Genomic DNA, 26,431 nt, shown 5'->3' with positions numbered 1-26,431 from the left:
TGTATGTTGAATCATGAGACTTTGCTAAGACATCGTTTTTGATGCAATTTCGTCTAGGGAGTTCAGGCAATTTTTTTTTTGCATTAGACTTGTATTTCTATACACACCAATTGTACTTTTTGTTAGAACTCCCCGACTTCACTGAAAACCCACATTTTTAGAGGAAAACCATAGGTGGACTCAAACTTCTAAATGACCATTATATTTGGTAATAGATTTGAGGGTATGGAGAAATTGGAGGTTCTTTGCAACCGCACACAGCTTCAGCGACTAGGTAACACTATTTTCAATTGACTGTTCAAATAATGATTTGATCAGCTGTTTGGGTGGGGTGGGGGATGAGACAGTCAATCAAACTTTAAAAAGTTGAAGAAATATGAATAATTTATAATATGTACTCAGATGGTTTTTTTCATGGTTTATTAAGAAAATTCAAATAGACCTAACTCTATGAAAACAATGTTTCATAATGTTACGAATAGTTATGCTTTAGAACCGTAAACATTATTCACAATTTTATGACAATAAAATATCAGTCTACATAATTACTAATTAATAAATGCATAGATTAAATTATTCAATCACTAATATTTGATTGTTTCTTAACTTGTACGAAGAAAGTTTCTATAATTCTTTATACATCGCAATATTAAAATGTAATGGAGATCATTTTAAACCATGGCATGATTGCAAAACTGTACAAACCACATATCTTAAACAGTCTCAAATTTTACAAAGACAAATCTACCCCAAAATTAAATGTAGACTTCAAGATCATATTTGTTATGACAGCAGTAACAACAGACCAATAATATAAGTTATCACACAAGCGCGAGTGGAATACGGAAAAATATTGCGCTTCTGCGTCCCTATCCAACAAGGCCGAAGGCCGAGTTGGGATATGGGACGCAGGCGCGCTATATTTTCCGTATTTCCACGAGCGCGCGTGTGATAACGTATTTATCTTCAAGCAAACTTGGCGCGTGACATAGAACACACAAGACGCATGGTAGTGGTATTAGCCGTGCAATATAGGTTTTTATCACCACTCCATTCTGAGAATCTGATTGGAGGATTAGCGCGTACTTGAAGATAATAAGTCTTGCGATTATAAATTGCATTCCCAGGTACAATATAAGTAGGATCACACTTTGGTAACCCCCCCCCCCCACCACCACCCCAACAAAGAAGCGGGAAAATGACACTTTTAGTGGAAGCAAATTGTTAAAAAAAATAAAGATGGTCGTTATTTCATGTGAAAATCCCCTTTTGATAAAAATTCAGTACAAGTATAATCAACTAGTTTTCGAGTCTCCAAAAATCGCCTGAAGAAAACTAAATAAAAAGTAAATTTAAAAGCAAGTATTTTGTAAATACTAAAAACACAGATTGGTTCGCCCACTGCCACCTCGCCTGGATTCAAAATTCTGGAGAGAAAAAACTGTGACAGTTTTCTACCGTTTTCTGAACAAGGACACTGTAATGCAGCCGACACTTTCATGGCCACTTTGGCTGTATTTTTAATGACAACTTGGCCTAAAAATCAGCACAATGGCAAAAAACAATCTATCTATTTTAAGGAATTACTTTTAGTATATATATCTTCAAGAAAGTTTTTTGGCGGCTTAACATTTTACAACAAAACACCTCAAATAAGTTAAATATAATTGTGGAAGTCTAACATGTATTTAAAAAAATTCACTTTCTCCATCATGAATAAATGAATGCAATCTTAAATTTATGCAAAATGTATAACTTACAGTGATCGGGTTCTTTGAAAAAAAAAATGAAATTCAGCTGCCACATGCGTCACAAATCACAAATCGTCTCCAATTCAGTTAAAAAGACAATTTGGTAAGTTTGGTGGGTGGTTATTCCTATTCTGGTAGGTATCTCATCTTATTTTTTGCTTAGCTACTTTTTGTGGAATTTTGCAAGACCATAATCTAACGAAAAAAATAATGCTGTTTATAAATTAGTTTTAATACATTTCCTATTTTTCTGAAAGACATTCCTGTGTGGTAAAAAATAGAGAAGCAAAATTTAAAAGTAATCGGTCTGTTTATTTTAAAGCCCTGTTATGAATATAGATGATTGCAACCAGCAAATTTATTTAAACTCCAAGTATTTACACTTATTTCACTGGGGAAAAAAGAGGAAAAGAAAACAACATACAAAGGTACAATTCTTGGTGAAAACATGCACAGTTATTTCAGAAGTGGAGGCATTACTCTCCATATATTCTTATAATTCAGGCCACTAAAACATGATGAGGAGAAGTCGTTTTAAACAAAGTAAAACAAAAAGAGTTATCAGGGATTTGAACAATTTAAATATTCAGCCTCATTAAAACTTTATTTAGAAAGTAATACAGTTTAAAATAGTTTAGACGATTCCTGTTGGATCCAGTTGAAAACAATCCTCAGTTTTTACTTGAAGGTGGATCACTGTCACTTAAAGTTCAAGTACATTATGTAGATATTCAACCGTGCAGCAGCAGTTTCGCTTCGGATCCAGTTCAATGCGGTTCCAACCATCGGAACCGGTTTGGTGCGGTCGGGTCTAGCGAACCAGTTAAACCTGGTTCCTCATTGTTGTTGAGCTTCTTCATCCGAGTACTCAGCTCGAATACTATCTAAGAAACTCATACCAGAGGTGCTCATTCGCTCCTGTTGGTCTTTAAAAGACTTCTTCCGTTCCTGAAATTCCAAAAACAAAAATGTAAGATGAGCTTATATAAAAATAGAGTGTAGTACCAGTGTACAACAGTCATAGAACGGTTTTAATCAAACAGTATTTGGCAGATTTTTTGTGAGGGAGAAACAAGCGACTAACCCTGATGACTTCTTTTAAATTAAAGGCAGGGGACACTATTGGTTATCACTCAAAATAATTATTAGCATAAAACCTTTCGTGGTAACGAGTAATGGGGAGAGGTTGATAGTATAAAACATTGTGAGAAACGGCTCCCTCTGAAGTAATGCAGTTATCGAGAAAGAAGCAATTTTCCATGAATTTGATTTTGAGACCTCAGATTTAGAATTTGAGGTCTTGAGATCAAGCATCTTAAAGCACACAACTTCGTGTGACAAGGGTGTTTTTTCTTACATTAATATCTCGCAACTTCGACGACTGATTGAGCTAAAATTTTCACAGGTTTGTTATTTTATGCATATGTTGAGATACACCAACTGTGAAGACTAGTCTTTGACAAATTACCAATAGTGTCCAGTCCAGTGTCTTTAATGTTGGGTTGAAGAAAGAAAAATGTACTAGATATCAAATTGTAAATATCCTTTTTTAAGGAGTGCCAGTCATAGATATTGAATTGAATTAAAAAAGTTCAAAGACGTGTTTGGAAAAGAAAACATAGTTTACTTAAAAAGGTTTCCTAAACTCACCAGAATTGCATGTTTCTTTTCTTCTTGTTGCTTGGGAGCAGCGTCTTCTTCACTGATTGATGATCGAGCATCCTAAAAAAATAAGCAATAGTTGAACAAAATTATAAACAAAACGAATTTGAAAACTAAATGAATTTAAAAAGGTCGTCACACTTTTGAGGGTGTGAATAACTTTGAGGTTTTTTTTAAACAGCGATATGTTTGTGTATCTTTGCAACTCCACTGAATAATACGAACCACATTTGACCTAGTTTATGTTTTCCCAAAGCACCATTATCGTACAGTGTACAATATTTTAATTAAGTGTCATCAATCAGACATGAAAAACCCATAATATTGATGTTATCATGAGAGGGAATTATCAATCAAGAAATACCATAGACTTTGGGATGTTTCAATGCAACACAAATCAGCAAGATACATTTTGTTCGGTGAGAAAGCCTGTTTCTTATACAGAATCTCTACCAGCTGGGCATTTTAGGTTCAAAACGCGAACAAAATTGGGCACTGAAAGAGTTAAAATGGAAGATTTTTCTTTAACTTCATAGTGTCAATTGATAATGAATATGATCTACTAGCTTGTGTCAATAACTACCACTACAAGTTACCACTGCAAATAAAGACAGGTTAGAGATATTAGATGAAATGTTAGCAGCATGAAACGCCATTAAACGCTGTGAAATGATACTTAATACACGCCTTCATTATTGAGAAATTTGTTTGTGTATAGTTTGATTTGAATGTCCTCAAACTATAGACAGTTGCTATGCCAAATTGTTTTGAGCAAGCTTTTATAATAGAAAAAAACCCAGATGAGCCAACCCTGGTACCTTTGTGCATTTCATTCATTCTGAATTGTGTATGAATGTTCACTGTCTCTTATGCAACTACATTTATGTGTGCCCTGGTGACTGGAATGAATGACATGCTGATGAGATGTTCATTTTGTTCCCTTTGTATGTCAGTGTGATCATAACTTCTGTGTGGCAAAAGCACAGGGGTCGATTTCACAAAGAGTTAGGACTCGTCTTATCTCGAGTTAGGAAGAGTAACTCGTCTAACTTAGGATTAATCTTAAGGTCTGCATGCTACAGTACAGGGTTGGGACTAGTCCTAAGATTGGTCTTAAGTTAGGAAGAGTTTTGTGAAATCGACGGCTGGCCTATTTTCCTGGAGGCATTAATGTTTTCATGCGTATTTGGAATGCAATGAATATGATATGAATCAGGGAACCCAAGAACCCAATTGGTTAAATGTTGGAAGCAACACAATGAACTACAATCCCTATAAAAAAACTTTCAAAATATGTATTAATGGAATTTATGCCATTTGTTCTGTTTCAATTAAAAGTGAAGGCAATCTAATTCAAATGTATTGTTCTTACGTGTGCAAGTTTCATGCTTTTTGGAAGTTAAAGTGAAAATGTACAAATTCTGCAAAAGTCTGCCTACGGCAGAAAATGTGGAGAATACATTGTACTTGTTTTTGTAGACAAAATGAAGTTATGAGAAAATTTTTGAGCATTGGGAAATCCCATTACCAAGCCAAGTTTGGTCCGAGCACACTGATCTATAGAAGAGTATCATCCTTGCACCCTTTCAAGCGAGGGGGCACTTCAAATCTCAAGGAGGGCAATCATGAACTACATGAGAACTACCAGCGTTGTTGATGTTAATGAAGCACAAGATGATTGATCAATGTATGTTAGATCGACACAAGGTGAGAGCGTACCTTGGGACTGTCTTTCTCGCTATCAGACTCTGAGTGGGTTTGCCGATGTTGGGAACCCATGCTGGGTGATCTGTGGACACCATATAAAGTTTATTTTGGGGATTGGTGATTTTTTGCTGTTTTTTTCCTCTGATGAGATTCGTCAGAGATGACTGTTTAACATTAAAACATGATATCATTGGATTTGTAGGATTTGAAACTCTGCATGGTGGAAATACGATATGGAAAGGTTTGCAGTAACACCATGTAATAACTATCTCTAATGAGTTGGGGTGGTTCTGAAAAGAACCATTGGTTTAACTCAACGTTTCGATCAGCGTGCTCTGATCGTCTTCTAGAGAAAGCATACTGATCGAAACGTCGAGTTAAACCAACGGTTCTTTTCAGAACCACCCTAACTCATTAGAGATAGTTATTACATGGTGTTACCGCAAACCTTTCCATATCATTGGATTTATCAAAAAAGGAAATATTGTTTGTTTCTAGTTTTTAATAAACACACAATCAAGCTGAATTTAATAGAAAGGTTTCATAATAAAATTGTCATGTATCGAATACAATAAAACCAGATGATTTTTTCCCTCAACACAGCTGCAAAAAACTTAATAGATATTTTGTTTAGTAGACTACGTGGAAAGTGTATTAAATAGCTGACATGCATTCCAAAGTACCTCCACAGCAAACGTGTCAGTTATTATTTAAAATAGTTGGTTTTGCCTTTCACATTTCATGTAGAATGACACATTTAAATCTTCTTTTAGTTCTCGTTATTGGGGTACAAAAAGGTCATTAGATTTTTTACTGGACATTTTAATGCTGACCATACTTTTTTGTGAATACAACTGCGTAGCATTGTACACTGAAACAAAGTCTCCAAATTCAAAATGTCATTTGACATGAAATGCTTTTCTAGTCTACCATATTAACACAGAACAAATTTCTTGCCCAAACCAACCTGCTCCGAAGCATTGAAAGCGAGCTCCCTTGCCGCTTCAGCTCCTTCTGACACGACTTTAGGAAGGCTGTGACATCTTTATGCTGGTATTCCTCTGCAAGGTCAAAGGCTGTTCGACCCATGTTGTCAATGACATCTAAGGGGGCGTTGTTCGCCACTAACCACTTTGTGCATTCCAGATGACCACTACAGAGAAAGATTTAGTAAAAAATTTACCCAGTTAGTTTCTCTTGTGGTTTATATTGATATCTGAAACAAAAAGTCACATCCCCTTAAGGTGATCCCCTAGCTGCCGCTTCCCAGGTTGTATCGTAATTTGGGTGTGATCCCTGGCTACACGGCAGTTAACGGTTGTATGGCTTCTGACTGGCACCCCAGAACAAAGATATTGACAAAATAGAGACACCGCCAATATAGGGCTAGATAGCTCAGTTGGTAGAGCACCGGCACGTTAATCTGGAGGTCGTTGGTTCGAATCCCACTCTAGTCAATTCTTTGTTCAACCTCAAAATCATTTAAAAAATATGCAATCACTAACAACTAACTTAGTTGTCTAACTTAGTTGTTTAAGTTTAGGTGTTACAATAAACACCATGGAGGAAACAGAGGCTTGATTCTTGCCTTTTCACTTAAGTCATGCAAGTAAGCATATTCCACAAAGGGCCATTTAGAATAGTTAATGTAAAATAAAAAAAATGTTTACAAATTGTTTCAACCCACACAACCATCCATCTTAAACTTTGATTTTTCCACATTGAATGGCTTCATTTTATAACCCATATGCTAAAGAAGAAACAATGCATCATATGAACCAGATATTTCAGATCGAAGGTTTCCAATATCAATATTTTCCTGGCTTAAAAAAAACACAAATTTTTTACTTTGTAGGTTTAAGATAGGAAATTGAGCCTTTAACCCGTAAACAATTTCACAACTGCTTTCACAAGAAAAAAGTGTAAAACATTTGATTGAAAAATTCTGCATTAAGCAGAGCAATGAAATTGAGTCTTGTTTATTTGTACTAACCTCATAGCAGCCATATGTAATGGTGTCTGTTCATCGACTGTTCGACAGTCTACCATCATTCCCATAGCAGCTAACACTTTGACCACAGAGACGTGGCCATTCATGGCAGCCATATGCATTGCTGTGTAACCCGTAGGTGTCAAGTCGTTAATATTGGCGTCATTCGAAGTGAGGTATTTCACAATGTCTAGCCTTCCGTTTGCTGATGATATGTGGAGTGGTGTCCAGCCCCTTTCGTCTGGTGAGCTACAAAGGTTTTTAAAAAAGAGGAAGACCAAATCTATAATAATGTTCAAATTTCTTTAAATCATCAGAAAATTTCCATACTCATGGATGGAAAAAGTAACTTTTCAGTCCATTTACGGAAATAAAAAAATTCATAATTCGAATCAATTTGTAGTATAAGCGTGCGTGTCTATTTATTTTTTGAAAAAGTAACAACTACTGGAAAAACTCCAAAAATGAAAATAGAAAGTGTAAAAACTTTCAGAGTAAAGTTCAGAGTAAAAAAAGACACAAATTTTGTTTAGCCACTCGCACAAACTGTCCAATACTAAACCATTGACAAAAAAGCTTGAAAGCAAACATAGGGCTGGAAAGCTCAGTTGGTAGATCCCTGGCATGTTAAGTCTAGCTCTAGTAACTTTTCTTTGTATAGTGAGAAAGACGTTGAAAATGGATATCTCCAAGACGATCTCTTTAATGAATCCTATGTTGTGAACTACTTACTTGATAAGTTCTTGATTGTGTTGTACGAGCATCTTCACCCGTTCTAGGTCACCCTGCTTGCAGCATTGATGGACAGAAGGCCCCATCAGTAATCTCTCCTCTTCTTCTCTTCTCATCTCCTCCTCTTCTTCCCGCCTTTCTTCTTCTGCATCCTTCTGTTGCTCTCTCATCTTCAGAGCAGCCTGTGGATAAACACAGAGGAACATTTTAGTAAATCATTCAATGATAGAATTCAAAATCTGGAAAACCTCTAAATCTCATCAGGGACACGACATCCTTCAACACATTCGAACACTTCTGAAAGTCCACTGGTTTGATTTCTATGACACAGGCAAGCAAACACACACACCATCTTGTAGGTCAGATATTTTAACGGTGACGTCATATTCAAAACGGTCTATAGGGCCACAGTTTTCCTTTTTTAACAAATGCTTTTTAAGAATGTCTGTGAGAAGATGACGATTTGTTTGTTTGAAAAAAACTTGATTGTCCGATTAATTTTATGGAAGGAATTGCTCATTTATTTCAAGATTTTTTGGGGGGTGTAACAGTACATGTAAATAGTGCCAGAAGGATTTTTATTAAACGCTCTATTTTAGATAACAAGAAAGTCAGCGCTTGATTTTACATTTCTCTACAGCACTAATAATTTGTTACGAAATGACACAGGAAAGTATTGATATTCTTTAAGTCCACAAGCAACTTCAGCATCCACTGAAAGAAGTTATTTAAAAAATTATTTCATAAGTTATTTGAAAGTTTATTTTTGTGCCAGGCTTACCTTGAATCCAATCATGTATTCACTATTTCCTTGACTGTCTTTTGCACTAGTTGGATCTTCCTGACTGGCCTCCTTGGATTGTGATGTTGGCTCACTATCAGAGTCTGATTTCCTTGAGACACTGCCAGCTTGGGAGAGACTCCCCTGAGATGACTTGACGACACCAGAACCTCCCGTGTGGTCATCGTCTGTTCCCAGCGAGTCAGGGTCCACAGGACCGCCTTCCTGTGGGGAGTCTTTCCCACCATTACGGTCCCGGTACCGCCCGCTGTGTATCGACCCGCCCCTACTGTTCCCGTCACCTTTACGATCATCATCAGAGCTCCCTGAGCTGTAAGAGCTGCTACCACTCCCGCTTCCTGAGCTACTACCAGACCCGCTGCTGGATCCACTTCCACTATTGCTGTCACTATCATCATCACTATCGCTATCAGAGTCACTATTTACAGACTTATCGCTTTTATCAGAGTCTGAGTCCGAGTCAGACTCCGTTCCGGTCGTTGTTACAGGTGTTTTGACCTTCCTGCGAGATTTCTTATCCTTGCTGTGTTTTCTGCTCTTTTTCTGCTTCCGTCGATTCTTAAGGCGGTGACGGGAGGCATTTGACCGCACTGAGGAGGCACGACCTTGGCTAGTGTCGCTGTGGTATGACGCCTTGGATTGGGGTGGGCTGCTGCGGACAAAATGACCATCAAGCTCGGTGATCTGTCGGAGGTGCCGGTCAGTGTCTGTGTAAGTGCTACTGTCTGGGCTCATCTCCACATAATCATTGTTTTCAGTTTCAGATGCAGAGCTAGAGGAGACATCTGTGAAACAAAAAACATACCAATAATGTATTAAAAGCCAATAAGAAGGCAGCCTTTCTGATTACACCCAGAATTTATAAGATTGATACAAATTACAGAAAGTATATGAGCAGATGCAGCCAAACAAGATTGAGTGTCTAGTTAACTCGGCCATGATGAAGGGGAGTAAGCAAACTATGAATCATTTTGGTTCATTCAAACTCACTTTGCTTGAATGAGTTTCAAGTTTACTCGCACATAGGGGAGATAGCAGACAATGAACCATTTTGGTTACCTCAGACTCACTTTGCAAATTGCATAAATCAGTTTCTAGATTTACAAACAATAAATCCCTTTGATGCTTTAGACTCACTTTACTTGATTGAGTTTCAAGTACTCACCCATGATTATATTAGTGACTGGTATCGTTCTGACTGTTTGTCCATCCTCATCTTGAGCCGAGAGCCAGCGCTCACTGACAAACTCGTACGAGACTGAGTCTCCATACTCGCGGATCATTACCTTGTCAAGGAACCAGCCACAACCTGAGGAAATAGCAAGATATCAAATAAATTACTACACGCTTTGAGAAAAAGTGTAAACAAAAACACAAAATTTTGTTTTTCCTTAATGTGGAAGCGAGGATTCCCCCCGAGACTAAGACTTAAGTACTCACCTAGTTCTCTCCTGTCATGGCCAATGCATATGCATTCTATCTTGCCAACCAAGTAGGATTCCACTTTGAATACATCAATCTAAAATAAATCAAATATTTCACTTGAATAAATACAACTTATTACATGCAGTTATGAGGCACTTTAAAATTGTTAAAACATTATAACTTGTTTTTACCCCTGCACTGATGTGTATCAATCACTGCGTAACTTTCACAAGTTCTGTGGAAAATCTGACAGGCAAAACGCTCGCTTGGGATTCGAACCCACAACCTTGGCGTTGCTAGAGCGTTGTCTTACCACTTGACCACAAAACTAGCCCAGTGACTAGAGGCAATTCAAATCCAGTTCAAAAGTCATGGGTTTAAGTGATTTGCCAGTTTTGTTTCTATACAAAACTCAGACAAAGTGCTGAGTATGCAGTGCTTGAAAGACATTGATGTGGGAGTGAAAAAAAAAACACTTTGAGCTTTTTGACATTTCCGATGGAAGTACTCCTGCAATACAGGAACGTCTTAAAACTCCTCAAACTCACCTGTCCCTTCTGAAACTTGACCTTCTTGCCGTCTTTAGTGTCTTTGGATTGCTTCAGCTTGATCTTCCCTGTGTTGCCCTTTTCGCCATAGAGTGTGACGTGGACGTCAGCCCTGGTGCTCGCCCCTAGCCGGTTCCCAGTGTGGATGGAGAGCTCATAGATGGTCCTCTTGCCTGATTTGAGTCGTGGACCGTGCTTCAGGAATTCATAGTCCTCAATGGGTTCCGGTTCTGGTTCTGGGGGTGGAGTTGGTGGTGGGGAAGGGGGTGGTGGGGGCGGGTCAACCTGAGATGAAAAAATGCATTTTATTTTAATAGTCAACAATGTAAAACATTGGAGCAAAATTTTGACCATTCGCCATCAAAAATAAAAAAGTCAGTGTATTCCACACAGAAATTACTTTGATTAAATATCATCAGACTTCAGGAATGAATTGAAAATTTACTGCACAAAAATTGCACTTGAGTGCCGGGATCAAACAAAATGGCATTTTCCTCCAAATTTTCATAAGGACTCTACCCATTGGACAATGAGTGAAGCATGAAGTTAATTGACCTTATAGAGCCCCTTTTTAAGCTGTTTTTTGAAAATTTGTTCCAAAAGTGACCACAGTGGGAAGTGAACATACCTGGACACCCATCTCATTTGGGGGTTCAATCTGACAAGCAACTTCAGGTTGGTGTACTTCAGTCTGCGTCTCCATATTAAAAATAGGCGTGGTCTGGCAGAACACCTCGGGAAACGTCTGAGTGCCGATAGTTGGCAACGCTGGGACCGTCTGGGTTGAGACCTCCGGGGGCGGGACTAATGTCTGAGTGCCTGACGTGACAGGAGGCGGGGCCGTCTGTATGGCCATGTCCGCTTGGTAAGGGTCCGTCATGCTCTCCTCGGTGTTGGCTCGTCTCGTCTGGGTGTCCTTCTCATTGTCTTGTTTCTCAACGGTCTGGCAACTCATCTCCCGTCCGGTCTGAGTCGTGTTGTCGATGCTATGAAGGACCTCATCTCCTTGGCTGATAGTGTCACCTAGGTCATCATCCTCCTCCTCTTCTTCTTCCTCCTCTTCATCATCTAGAAAGTCATCCACACCGACCTTTGACATCTGAATACTGTTAAGGGATGAGTAATTAATCAGTTAGTAAATGCTCATACTGAATTACAGCTGTAAAAAACATTTGAAGCATGTTCATCTATGCATGATGCAAGTTTCAAAACAATTATGGTCATAATTTTGTATTTCCCCATTCACCGACAAAGCCACACTGCCATTGGTAACAAACTCTTACTTTATAATTTTGTCTTAACCCTTTTACCGATATGTTTTAAGCACTGTTTACTCCAAGTTCTGTGAGAAAAATCCTCTCACTTTGATAGGATGATGTTTAGATTGCTAATTCCTCGCTACTTCTCAACTTACGCCTCGCAAACAATCTCCCCCTGAACACCCCTTAGAATAAGAATGACTTACTTGAGCCACTCTGGAGCTTGATTCCTGCCAGAGCCCTTGACTGGTACCAGGATTCTCATATTATTGTCCATAGAGTCATCAATATCATAATCGTCAGGATCCTGGTCCGACTCTGACGCCTCGTAATGTCTTGGTTTCTGGAAGAAACACAATATGCATACAATTTAAAAACTGTCCACTAATAATAATAATAATAATAATTGGATGCAGGAGCCTCTAATGAGATGAAATATTTAAGCAATTTGTAACGAATGAGTCTTCAAAAGTCCCTTGAAAATCAGAAGAGACTCAGATGGCGTATATGAAGAGGTAAATCATTCGATAATGAATGTGCATTGAAGTCGAAGAGTCTTTGTGATAGAATTCAGAAGAAAAGTAGTTTGAGTCAGTAGGAATTGGCCAGCAGAACGAACAGGCCAAACAGGGATCTAGTGGAGAAGATCAGTTATATGGATTGAAGATAGAACATGTGGCCCAGTGATAGGCATTTGCCATTCGGGCCTGCAGTCTTCTGTAATCCTTAGATGTCTTGAGAATGAGTTTGGTGGATTTGTTAGGGTTTTTGATTAAAAAAAAGCATCCTTTATTCATGAGCTCACCTCTAGATGTAGCTTAATCTTCCGTCCAGAGGAATCGTATCCATAGCGTGCTGTGCTTGGTGAACTCTTAGCGGCCGACTTGGGTCTGCTATCCATCGCTGATTTGGGTCGAGGGCGCTCCCCGTATGACGACATTGGGCGTGAGGAGCGGCTTCCATATGTTGATTTGGGTCTGTCTGGTCTTGTGGGTCTGAACCCATAATCGTCCTGACCACTCGAGATCATAGGAAGACTATTTCCGACTCCACTGTCCTTGTACTATTAAGAACAAAACAAAACAGTTGTTAACTTTTTCTACTTTTGTTTTGTCACACTTATACATTTTCAAAACTAACATCAACTTGGCTCTCCTTTTGTGAATGAAGACTTTGGCATCTACCGCATTCAACAATACTGATCTATTGCAATATGCAATCACAGAGACTGAAAGCCTGGAGTAGATCCAGGGTTGCCAAAAATCAGGCAGGTCTGTCAAAATTAACACTTTACAATAATTACTATCTTATATCTGAGTGTAGATTAAGAACAAAATGCATTACCCTTCCAGATTGACTACGTCCATTCCTCTTCTGCTCCAGTGGAATAGTTTCCTGTGAAAAGAAAATGAAGGAATTCAAATAACAGACATGAAACCTTTCTCATACATCTGAAAGCACACAATTTTATGCAACAAGGGGTGAATTTCTCTTTCATTATTTTCTTGCAACTGAAACAAGCAATTGAACCCAAAATGTCACAGTGTGTTATTTTATGCATATTGTTGGGGTACAGTAGGAGAGGACTGGTCTTTGACTATTACCAAAAGTGTACCCCACCTTAAACCCCATGAACATTGTGAATTCTCCACTAATGATAGTGAGTCCACAGACCCTGAATACTTTAAATTGTTTTCTTTCCTTCGAGAAAGACTCTGCTAGGGTCGAAACATCATGCCATGAACTATTTTTGCTGTTTTTATTTAATGTGGTTTTTGAAGTTGTTGTTGGTTGTGTGAATGGAAATAAATCAAACATTAACAAACTTACTGTAGCTACAAGAAGCTTAGTAGCAGCATTGACGAGTCTCTCCGTCTCTCCTCTGGATAGCTGTGGACCGTGACGAGATCTCAGTAAGAGAGGACCTCCGCGAAAGTTACCCTTCCTACAAGAATAAAAAACAAATTCTGATTAACAATTGTGAAGAAAAAGTCAAGAAATAGCAATTGAAGAAGCCACAAATTCAACCCTAGAAGCAGACATGCAAATTTCTAATTGCAAAACAAGAGAGGAAATGGCAGATAAAACTTTTGTACAGTGTTTATCAGTTTTCTTTGGCACTGTTTTAAAAAGAAAGAGAGGAAATCAGCTGATAAGCTGAAACGTTGCATGCTTGTTCAAGCCTGATGACATACAAATAACCCTTGCAAAACATAAACATGTATATCTGTTCTTTTCGACAGATTTGATAAAATTTCCAAAGAAATATTGAATGGAGTGGAGTGTTGATTGAAAACTAAAAAGTAAGATTAAAAAAGAAAATTCCATATTTTTTATGCAACTCCGACGTCAGTCTTTGCCAAAAAATCTACCAAAAACCATCAATGAACTTTATACCAATTTGATATTTGGGTACAAGAACCCAATTTCAGCAATTTGTCACTTCACAAAAAAGACAGGAAATAATGAAATTCAGACTAAAAAAGCAACAGTGAAGATGGGATTACCTTTTCTTCGGGGGTGGTTTTGCTCTCACTATGTTGGTATAAGGGCTCTGAAAAAATAAAGTAAAATACATAAGTGATAGATTCAGGATGTTTCAACAAACAATGTAGAAAGTTTGAATAAGATCAAAAAGACTTTTCTATACTATTGTAGAGTAAGTTGTTAATTTTGAAAAGCTTGCATGGTATACTTACAGTGAAATGTGATTTTGACATGTAGGCGTCAACATCTCTCCTGTAGAGAAAAACAAGAGAACGAGTATAACGAAAATTGCAATAAGGGATTTAGGAACTCATGTAAATTATTATTCCAACTAGTTAATGAATGACAAATAAACTAAACTAGTATGCTAGATGACATCATCAGCCTGTGCGGATCCAGGGTTTAAAACAAAAATAAAGGAAATTGTTGTAAGTGGTTACAATGTTCTCTGCTGCCCTCACCTGACTTTGGATTCTCGTTCATCCTGGCTGGTCCTTGGATTCATCTGAGCCAGGTGTTTCTTCACTTCGGCATTGCGGAAATAATGCTTGAGGGCTCGATCATGAAGACCATCATATAGTAACGTAGGTCTCTGTTTAATGGGAAAATGTAAACAATAAAACAGTTTGGATAAAAAACTAAACACTTGGTGAAGTGTCATTTATGCTACCCATTTTATTATGATAGATCTATCATTAAATATTCCTGATATGTCTGAATATCAAATGCTGTCTGTCTCATGTGGGCCACACAACTGGAACCCTTGGTAGAGAATGTTTCTGTGAGAGGGGGAAAAATAGGAATGAATGGGGGACATAATCTCCAGCCACACCTAACAATCCAGACAATAATTAACTTACAGGTTTGAGTGTGGGGTAGTGTCTCTGAGGTTTGTCAGGTCCTGATAGGTCAAAGGCGTCTTCCAATCGCTTCACTTCCATGTAGTATTTTCTGTGTATAGCATGACAAAGATACAATTCAATTTCTCATTATATATTCTTAATACACATTTTTCTATCAACCCTTTTAATGGTGCTGCTTCCACAGTCTGTGTTTTACTCAATATTTCACCAGCTTGTTACAATTTTCATATAAACTTCGTATTACATTCTAAGAAAATGAAGGGGGCTAAAACAGGGTTGCGACAGTGAAAATCTTAATTATACTGCCTGAAAAGTAGTCATCTAAAACAAAAAAACCTGAATTTCAGGATATTGTATTTAAAATGGACCACTCTCTCTCTCTTATCACCACAAATTGAACAGTTGAGTTGTTGGTCAATGTTAAGCCTTTCCCCTTGCACTGCATATTTGTGTGGGCAAGTGAAGGTCCTAAAACAAAATTCTTATATCAGGATAAATCCTGACCAATCACTCCAGAGACACCAAAATAGCCATTCTCCGTCAACGGCAAGAGAATCAGCATTATGATAATTGCACTTGTGAATCAAACAATGTAAAGGGTCCAAAAACACCTGCTGGTAAATGCAATCTGAAGAGGCACTTTGTTCTGACCCTTGATTGCTTTTCAATTACACAGCAGATGCAAACTCAACCAACACGTCAGCCTTTAAAAAATACCGAACAAGCACTACAGCATTACTGCATTCACTTTGACTGATGGTAAAGCCTCTAAAGCTTTCCCAGAAATACTGTCATATCATGAAGGTTATGATTTGAGATTTTTACAAGAGTGAGACATACAGTAGAACCACAATATCTAAGAAGTTTTGCAAAAATCTTGTTTAAAAGTACAAAACACAATTTCTAACAAAACAAAAAAACTTTTGCATTTTAAGCTATGATTAAACAAGCAGAAATCGCTACACAAATCACCACTCTGGTTAAGCCTGTTCGTAGCTGGCATTAAGAAGACAACGTCATTGACAATTCTGAGCATGCATTGCCATGGAAACCGTTTACGCACTTGATAAGATGCTATGCAAAAGTATATATTAGTTTAAAGTATAATCCTACTTTGGATAGAATCATGACATGTGCAGATTTCAGAAACCTTTTAGTTGTTTTTCAAAACACATGACAAAATAAATTGAAAGGGAAGCTTTATGTCTGGTTGAGCCTGTGAGTGGTCCAACAATTTTAGCCGGGATTGTAGTAAAAGGTGTTCGATAAACAGCACAATCAATTTAAATGCTGGTGTAAAATCGGACACGTTCACACTTAGTGGATACTCCAGCATGTGTCATGCCAGAATTCTGTTCAATTTGATGATTGGGGAAATGGAGTTGATTATGAAAAACCTGTCGAGACCAAAGACGAGTGTGTGCTTTGACAACAAAACAGCTGTGGGTATTGAGAAACAAATTGAATTTTTGGAAAAGGGTTGTTGAATGAAATTTGTACTACAAAGGTACGTAACCGTTATTGCTGCCTGAAGACCAGAAAATAGCGAACTATATCAATGACAAAAAAAATAATATGCGACTCCTACTTTTCCACAAAAAGAGTTCTGGGCACAAGTTCATGGCTCTGCTCATACTGTTTGCAAAGAATCGGCACTGACAGAAGCAGGGAATTCTGCGCTTACATCAAGCGTATTTCACAGGTAAGCAGGAATTTTGGCGCGTGTACTCCAAGTTACTAGGCATTCTACACTTACACAAATTCAGAGCTTGCCGTGCAAGCAGAGAATTGTGATTGTAAGCGCAGAATTCGGCGGTAAGCCGGTCATGGGCACTGCTGGGTTCTTTTGGTTACATAAACCCACACTCTGCTGTTCAGAACTCCAGAGCTATAGCCCAGTGCACTATAACCGCTTAGCCACATCACACCAATACACTTTAAACCTTAGACCTATACCAGTAGTATACAAGCCTAAGATCGAATCAAATGGTAGTTATCAACAACGGTACCCATTATCAACAACAACTAACTGTATTTACGATGGCATGTTGGAAAACCGCAGATTTGATCTGCCAAAACAAATACAGCAATTCATGGTTGCTACAATACTTACAAATTGTACAAGAAATGCATGCATTCTATTTACATTGTTAACCCTTTGACATGAAGTGAAGTCCAATGAAGTATACATTACAGTAAATTCTCCAGAAAAAAGGGATGTCGGACACTTCGTACCTTTGCCACTTCTTACCCTGAACACTTCGTACCTTTGGGACACTTTGTACCGTAACCAAATTGGTCACTTCGTACTGTGGGCGGGGTACAAAGTGACCATCAGCTGAGTCAATTTGTACCCTCAGCAGTGTCACTTCGTACCTTCATTAAAATGTGTATTCCTCAAAAATGTAATGTTCGTTGATCAAATTGATAATACATAATGAAATATAATTTTTGTTTGAATATGTGAATGTCATTTTTAATGTGAAATTAATATTTTGTAGAAGTTAATTACCGCCAAGGACAGCATCTTCCGCCAATACTTTTTATAAATATTTTCGTCAAAATGGCTCCTTGGTCCCAACAAAATAGTAACAATGATGGTTTGATTCGCTCTTATTTCATAATCATCCGATCACAAAGCACAAAATGATCATAAACGATGCAAAAATCCCGAATTAGTACGAAGGTAGGAAGTGTCTCGTGAGAAGGTACGAAGTGACTCGTGAGAAGGTACAAAGTGTCTTGTAAAGAAGGTACGAAGTGTCCAAGGTACGAAGTGTCCAAAGTCACTTCGTACCTTGAAAAGGTACGAAAGCACCAGGGTACGAAGTGGCAAAGGTACAAAGTGTCCTGACAGTGACACCGAAATAAGGAGTACAGCGTCATAGTTACTGCATAGAGCAACTTGCTGCTCTATGGTCTAGGAAACAACAAATTTATACAAACCTTGGGATAACTTTCCGTATGGCGCCACCACCTTTTCACTCATTTTTACAAAAAAGGATATCTCATTGAGGTAAATTAGATACTATATTATTTCATATCGAATGAAAAAGTGGTGGCGCCATACGGAAACTTTTCCAAACCTTGCAATTGCCAAAACAAGAAAGACTCATTCATGTCTAGACCCAGTAACTGGGGCGCTGTACTCCTTTTCAACAATTTTTGACTTTATCTGTCGTACTAGCGCCCCAGGGAATGGCACAGAATTTTAACGAATACCCAGTTTTTCGCGACACCCAGCCACAAAAAATGCCTCAAAATGACAAAAAGACCAAACAAACTAGCTCAAAAATCGCCTACTCTATTCTCGATACGTCTAGGATGTAACATCAGGCATTTAATTGTACTCACGATCATTTTTTAAACTCCAAATCGATGATTTTTAACTCCGCATCGTGGAGCGATTGACAAGTCTGCGATTTTCGGATGTGTATGGTAACGAAACATGGCGTCGCGTTGTGGGTGGATGTCCATCAACGGCTGTTTAATGCTACACTTGTTACAGGCGTTGCAGCGAATGCTTTACATTGTACACGGGGATGGGTACAGGCGCTGCAGCTAGCGAGTGCCCACGTGCGTTCAATCATGGGCAACGTAACTTACACGGTGCCGGGTTGTTGGAAAAATATCAGAAAGGGGGTGAAAGGTTCTCAGAAAGGGAATATTGTCTGAAAGAGGGGATTTTTCTGGTCATCGCCCCCCCCCAAAAAAAGGGGGAAAAATATGATAAATAAATAAAAACCGCTGTACTTCATCTAGGCCTACGATTTTTGTGCATGGTTAAATTGCTTCTTATAATGTTTAGTGCTGCCAGTGTCACTGTAGAATTTTTTTTTATTTATTTATCATCTTTTTTCCCCCTTTTTTTTTTTTCCTTTTTTTTTTTTGGGGGGGGGGGGCGATGACCAGAAAAATCCAGACCAGCAGACTTCATCCAGAACCATCCAGCTTCATCCAGCAGACTTCAGACCAGAAAAATCCCCTCTTTCAGACAATATTCCCTTTCTGAGAACTTTTCACCCCCTTTCTGATAATTTTCCAACAACCCGGCACCGTGTAAGTTACGTTGACCATGATTGAACGCACGTGGGCACTCGCTAGCTGCAGCGCCTGTACCCATCCCCGTGTACAATGTATAGCATTCGCTGCAACGCCTGTAACAAGTGTAGCATTAAACAGCCGTTGATGGACATCCACCCACAACGCGACGCCATGTTTCGTTACCATACTAAATCCTTCGGTTCAAGGACTTTCTCTAGTGCCGCCCCCCAACTTTGGAACTCTCTTCCTGGCTACATCCGCTCTCCACAGAGCATGGAACAATTCAAAACTCTGCTCAAATCCCATTTGTTTTCTATTGCCTTCTGTTCAGTTTAATCCTTTCGTTTGCATTTTGTTAGCGTATTTTTTGTTATTGGTTGCTTTATTGTTTGCCTTTTGTTTTTTGTTAAGCGCATTGGTATTTCTTTCAGTTATGAAATGCGCTATATAAGAATTAGCTATTATTATTATTATTATTATTACATCCGAAAATCGCAGACTTGTCAATCGCTCCACGATGCGGAGTTAAAAATCATCGATTTGGAGTTTAAAAAATGATCGTGAGTACAATTAAATGCCTGATGTTACATCCTAGACATATCGAGAATAGAGTAGGCGATTTTTGAGCTAGTTTGTTTGGTCTTTTTGTCATTTTGAGGCATTTTTTGTGGCTGGGTGTCGCGAAAAACTGGGTATTCGTTAAAATTCTGTGCCATTCCCTGGGGCGCTAGTACGACAGATAAAGTCAAAAATTGTTGAAAAGGAGTACAGCGCCCCAGTTACTGGGTCTAATTCATGTCAGTGAAATACAAAATGACTAAATACAAGAAGTATTGAAGTTCAGACATATTTTATATTCTACGAGTAACTGGACGTCATGACAAACCCTGAAATTTACATCAAAATAACCGTGCACTTGTTTTTAAATTATCAAATAATTAATGGTTACTATAAATTTAATTAATCTTGACTTACAACTTCTTTGCAGTGCTCTTGATAACGTCTTGAGACGACGACATTTTGGCTGACTGTTTAATCGACTTCACAAAAATCACACGATCGAGAATATTTTTTGAATCAAAACATAATAATTATCGACTTAGGCCGGGTGGTCAGTAGTCAGTCGTGCGACAAAGTCTGTGTGTACGTAAAGAGATAACACTGAGTGATTTATTCACAATCCGGGGAAATACAAGCTATTGTATTATTTAGCGTTTAGACGACGTCAACAACATTAAACAGCCACGCTTGGTTTTTCCCGTAGTCAAGGCCTTTTCACGTCTAATCAAACAGGTGTGCTCATCCGCTCACATAAAAAATATAGACCGCGCAATATTACGTTTACACATCAAATAATATAAACTTATCACTGTCAACCACTTTAGATTCATTAAATATTACAAAGTGTATCATAATGATTGTATTTATTAATTTTAAATTTACTTTATGTATGGTGACATCACAAAACCAATTAATTATGCAAATAATGTATGGATATGAAACACCGCACTTCTTCGTGAGCACGGAACTAGTTGAAAACGAATAGGGCAACAGAGGGCGCTGTACACTTATAGCGGGCCGGTAATTTTGAACAACTTCATACTATTGGTTATTGTTTTTAAACTAGGTTTGTGGTGAGTGATTTGCCTTTTTTTCCACAGAACTCGGGAAAGTACTGGGTATACTATACCATGCTTCCTGCAGTGCAACCATGGTTTTTAAAAGTTCCCACAAATTGTTCAAATCAAATTAGCAACTGTGAAATCCTAACAAAACTTTGAGTCAAAATTAACTACCACAACTTGAACTTCCATGATCAATTGATGTGAGGCTGAACACCACTTTGGTTTATTCTTACAAAATGCAAGCACATATCTCTAGGTGAAGAATTGCATTTACAGATAATTAAATAAAATTAATTTGCTAACAAGTTGACACAGTGAATCTTGGTCATGACACTCATGCCAAAAGCTAAACTATAATTGCTTCCCTTTACCCAGGAGTAAACGGGTACATGTGAGGGATGGTTCTTGCGGGTTGATTTAGCTTGGGGTGCACTACATATTTGGTAGCACAGGATGTACACTCCCAAGGGAGCTGAAATGGCCCAGTTGGAGTGCCATGAGGGTCACTGAGAGGTAGATTTGAGTTTTATATAAGAAGCCACTATATATGAACTTTATACAAGTGTTTAGACTGCAAGTAAAACTTTCAACAACTAAGTTATCATTATTAATTTCTAGCAAGGATGCCCCAAACTCAGGAAAACCTGTATCTTGCAATGAACCAGGTAAACCCCTACTCTTCCATGATAAGTATTCTGGGGTCTTTTACAAGCGCTTTCTTAGTACGTGAGACCTACAGCAGTTAAGTCCCAAGTAGCTTGCACAAGGACAGAAGCATTGCAACCAGCTTGGCTAAGATTCGAACACACTCTGCGAATGACAGAGCTTGAACACGGTGTAATAGACCACTCATCCACAACATTCTATAAACATCTATGCTCAACTTTTTTTAGTGTTCGCCCCTCTGAAAACTTGCCGAAATAAAAGTTTAAAACAAATATTCATTGAAAGACGTTTGGATTGGATCTAGTGTAAAATTTGACACTGGAATGTGCATCAACAATGTTTACTCGACTAATCATCAAATCCAGAGTATCTACGAGTGTACTATAAATTACACGCCAATTTTTGTTTGTATTAAAATGTACCAAGTTACATTTACAAAGTTACAAAAATAAGTTCATAATTTGTCCATCCATTCCATTAGCTCAATGGAAAATACAGAGTTCTGCTGAAAATCTGGAATTGAGCGGAGAGTATCCAAAGAGCTGATTATGTCCCTTTTTGTAAGTAGGGGTACCCCTCCCTTTTAATAATATTTCAAAACAATATCAGAAATAAGTTCTCCGAAGCATGGCTTGGGAAAATTCCTGTTGTATCATTGTTTGTTTGCTTGTGTTTAGATGATCTTCCTGTCAAGGGAACTCGACAAACTCCCACAAGGAGATATAAACACCGAGCTGACAACAACCAATCTCTCTCATACAAACATTGGTTTAACGTCTATGATTATGAATTGCACAAATCAAGAAATTGTGATTCAGTAACTAGACGACAATACTTATTCTAGTCATTGTGAAATCAGCGCTTAGCTTGGGGGACTGAACCCATTGCAAGTCCTGCAGTTTAACTACTTGAGAATAGTGACCTCATTTTGAGTAAAGACAATGTGTAAAGACAACGTCCAAATTGATGGCAAACTCACCGCAATAATTTTAATAAAAAGAGGGAAAAACACAGACAAAAATAGTGCGAAGTTCAGAAATTGAAAAGACAAACTATTGATAATTCTGTATGGCCTAAAAAGGACATCCTGTTTTATGTTATATTATTACCAAATAATAAACCACATTACAATAAAGTGGACATGGCTAGTTAGCTCAGTTGGTAGAGCACTCATACGGTATTTCAAAAAACACTGGTTTGAGTCCAGCAATTAACCAGTCTGTCTTTGATCGCCTTCAGTTTATGTTACATCTGATATGCAAGTAATCTTTGGAAATTTGTGTCAATTAATTTTATAAAAGATATTATTTGAAAATCTTTAAAAGTACATGTCAATAAAGAGGAAGCGTCAGCTTAACAATGAGAGACTTTTCCACTGTCCTTTTTCAAAGTTCTCGCCAGAAGTGCGCCTGCTCAGATTGCACGCACTACTGAGCATGTGCGACCATACTAAAAGCCACAAAAATGACAGTTATGTCTGCTGCCGCCATTGCTACAAAGTCTTTCATTGTGATGCATGGAAACTTATTGGTACAATTAAGTGCACACACACCAACATTTGCAAACTACAAAAAAGTATAACTAGAGAAATTGCACCAAAAATGCATCAGTACAAAAGTCACTAATAAGAAGTTGTTATTTCTGGTAAAAACAGAGAGTCGGTTGTGTTTTATTATGTTACCAAGGCTTGGTAATGCCAGAAATGCATTGTACGTAAAAAATATGGAGGCTTTCACAAGTGTAATTTGAGGATACATTTAGTACAAAATAGATTCAAAACAAACTATTGTTCGAGAGAGATGCTTAGGTTTTTCCCAAACAAACTACTTGTTCATGTTTTGTTAAACATCATATTAGACAAGGCTTTAAAAAAAACCGTACCATGTCTACAAGAATTATTTAAAGAAAAATATATCCTGACCAAGAAATTCAGGTAATTTTTGTTGCTACCCAAATATATGTTTTTGTGTTCTGATCTGACTGGGGAAGGGGATTTGTTTAATTTATCCCACAAAAATAAGTGACCACCAATGTATGCTCAATGCAGTAAAAATTACCATCAAATCTTAAATACTAAATAAAAATAAAATAAAAAATACATACTTTAAACGGCTGCAAAATAACACTACTCTCAAATTCCAGCAAAGTTGCACATTTATTTTTTAGTATGTTCATTGCATTAACCAATACTATAACAATTTACAATATTTACAGAAGTGTTTGGGAAGAATATAATAAAGTTAATTGTTACATCTCCTAGGCAATACGCCACAAATTGTATAAAAGTTAATTTCAAAGGGGAGGGGGCGGGGGGTGTAATATTCCCAACAAAACATTTCACTTCTAAGTGTCGAAAACAATAAATTGTGATCAAATGCTATGAAATGAGTTTCAAAGACACTGGACACCTATTGGACCAGTCTTCTCGCTTGGTGTATCTCCACATATGCACAAAATAACAAACCTGTGAAAATTTGAGCTCAATTGGTCGTCGAAGTTGCGAGAGAATAATGGAAGAAATAACACCCTTGTCGCACAAGTTGTGTGCTTTCAGATGCTTGATTTCGAGACCTCAAAATTTAATTCTGAGGTCTCGAAATCAAACTCAAATGGTTATTTAGAAATTACTTCTTTCTCAAAAACTACGTCACTTCAGAGGGAGCCATTTCTCGCAATGTTTTATACTATCAAGTAAGTAAGTTTTTATGCTGACAACTATTTTGAGTGATTACTGATAGTGTCCAGTGCCTTTAAGGCAACGCTATGTTTATGGCGTAAACATTGGGTGCATTCGTTTAGCTTCCCTGGGTCGACCCCGGTCTGCCCCCGGGACAGCCCTCAGTGCCCTGCTTATGGAGTGGGGTCACCGAGGTGCATGCCGTCACCACGAGAGGGCGAGTGTGATCTTTCGATAAGCTCTTGTCAGGGGCTCACCCGAGAGTCAGCACCGCCGGGTCGACCCAGGGAAGCTAATAAACGCACCCATTATTAGCATTACTGCCAGGGATCAATGCTCTGTTACCAATCTGTTCACAAAGGTTAGACTTGCACAGTCTGCTGAACCTTACAACCCATTCTACTCGAACTGATCACAATTGAAAAATGTCCTCCTCCAAGGCATTTTGTCTAATTATGGAAGATTTTAATTTGTATAACCTAATTAAAACAGAATCATAAAATAAATTTCAGTTTTTCGCATTTAAATACACAGAATATTTATAACCTCATTCATAAAGTTGGTAAAAAATGACAGTAGCCTGTTTTCTTTAAAAAGGCACCAATAGCAAGAAAGTGTTTATTCTACTGTTTACTTAATTAATTTATTTCCTAACACGGAAAAAAAAAGTTCATTTAAAAAAGTTCATGTAACAGTTAATATTGTGCACCAAAATTCAGTCTGCAATTAGTTGTAGTTTATATATTATGTGTGAGCTGGTAAAATATACAGGCACGTTAAACTGCATCAAATCTAAAGCTTCGTACAAACAGCTAGCCAAGATTACACCAGCTTTTTAAACATTACAAATTAGCAAATAAAGTAACGTTTGAACTTTCTGTAATGAACAAAACTGTTACATGAGCAAAATGAGTTAAATTACTATTTTAAACCCAAGATATTTGGTTAATTATTAAGTTCATTGACAAATATTGTCCTGTAATTCTCTTGCACAATATTTTGAGCAAGAAACTTACTTGTCATAATAAAAATTGATATAAAAGTGTTTGGAGTGGATAGTATCTGTGACTTTGCAGGGCAAGAATTGTTTGCAAGTTCATTTGGCAAAGTCACAAAACTACTGTATTTCAACAGGCGAGGAGTGAGTCAATGACTGAGCATGCTTAAGTGGTAACCTGCAAACCTTTCATTCAAGAAAGGTGTACAATACTAAGGTTAAGTGACTGGTAAGCAGCAAGTATCTTCTATCGACATTGTTGGCTTTTAACAAACCTCAGAACATGTTTTTAACAAAAAAGTTCACACCCAAGCGCAAGTTTAGCTGGTTCAAAGTTTCTGAACTCAGCAAATCTGTCAATGATGGCACTGGGCACCAGTGAACTCTGCTCACCACAAACTGACAACCTCAACATGCTTCCTGTCATTGGTAAGCCGCTTAGCTTTTGCCAAAAACCAACTTACTTTTCTCAGATGACAGTTGGTTTCAAAATGGTTCTCAAAAGTTTATGTTGCAGTTGCTTTTACGAAGTTTTGCAAACCAGAGAATAAAAGTTGTGCATACAACTGGGCTATTATCATGATAAGCAAATTAAGCTAAAACTTACAAACCTTTGATTCAAAATATTTGATTTGACTCAAAAGACATTTCCAATGTGTCACAAAATACTTGCAGCACTAAGAAATGATCCTTTACCAGAATTTATGAGAAGACTATCTGTGAGATGCTTCCTTATATAAAAATCTGCCACATTTTAACGAAATGTTTACAAATTTTAAGGGAGCAAAATGCAGCATCAGAAGACGTCCTATCAGAGATCGAAATTAAATGGTGTGGTGATACTCAACGTGATACTGTAAAGAAGGTTACCAGCAGTGCAGGGAACCAGGGTGAAGCGTTGTTCTATACAAGGCTACCTGAGCTGAGACGAGCTTGGGCCTGGCGTTGACGATTTTCAGGATTGCGACGTTGATTATCACGACTCATTGCCAGGGTGTACTATCAAGTCAAACAACATAGAATTCAAAGTTAGTTAAAATATTGGTACTCAATGTAAGAAACAGCCTCAATACTTCATGGAAAGGTTTGCGGTAACACCATGTAATGACTATCTCTAATGAGTTGGGGTGGTTCTGAAAAGAACCGTTGGTTTCAACTCGACGTATTTCCAATACTCAATACCCAAGCCTCAATAC

General features: G+C 37.8%; 2 protein-coding genes across 4 annotated transcripts in view; both read right to left on the bottom strand.

Moving 5' to 3' along the window:
- Nucleotides 1-434: 434 nt before the first annotated feature.
- Nucleotides 435-20,555, bottom strand: LOC139944037 (uncharacterized). 2 transcript variants are annotated; one of them, XM_071940981.1, is made up of 20 exons: nucleotides 20,246-20,555; nucleotides 15,224-15,314; nucleotides 14,825-14,955; nucleotides 14,576-14,615; nucleotides 14,384-14,430; nucleotides 13,707-13,821; nucleotides 13,221-13,271; nucleotides 12,682-12,939; nucleotides 12,083-12,219; nucleotides 11,246-11,723; nucleotides 10,618-10,902; nucleotides 10,085-10,163; nucleotides 9,810-9,953; nucleotides 8,624-9,429; nucleotides 7,843-8,024; nucleotides 7,114-7,359; nucleotides 6,088-6,273; nucleotides 5,133-5,202; nucleotides 3,402-3,473; nucleotides 435-2,699 (listed from the first exon to the last, which is right to left on the bottom strand). In XM_071940981.1, exons 1-20 carry the CDS (start codon nucleotides 20,287-20,289, stop codon nucleotides 2,589-2,591), a joined length of 3,573 nt encoding a protein of 1,190 aa, XP_071797082.1. In that variant the 5' UTR covers nucleotides 20,290-20,555; the 3' UTR covers nucleotides 435-2,588. The 2 variants fall into 2 exon arrangements, with proteins under 2 accessions (XP_071797082.1, XP_071797083.1); XM_071940982.1 differs by lacking the exon at nucleotides 5,133-5,202.
- Nucleotides 20,556-21,071: 516 nt separating this feature from the next.
- Nucleotides 21,072-26,431, bottom strand: part of LOC139944036 (protein tweety homolog 1-A-like) — a 51,158-nt gene continuing 45,798 nt past the window's right edge. Inside the window, exon 15 of one of the 2 annotated variants that reach the window (XM_071940979.1) lies at nucleotides 21,072-26,234. In XM_071940979.1, coding sequence (XP_071797080.1) covers nucleotides 26,139-26,234 — 96 coding nt within the window. In that variant the 3' untranslated portion in view covers nucleotides 21,072-26,138. The remainder of the gene's footprint in view (nucleotides 26,235-26,431) is intronic. The other variant, XM_071940980.1, reaches the window with a different exon arrangement.

The sequence above is a fragment of the Asterias amurensis genome, chromosome 11 (genome assembly GCF_032118995.1).
Source record: "Asterias amurensis chromosome 11, ASM3211899v1".
Taxonomy (NCBI): domain Eukaryota; kingdom Metazoa; phylum Echinodermata; class Asteroidea; order Forcipulatida; family Asteriidae; genus Asterias; species Asterias amurensis.
The sequence above is the reverse complement of the archived record's forward strand: the minus strand, read 5'-3'. Positions and strand labels throughout refer to the sequence as shown.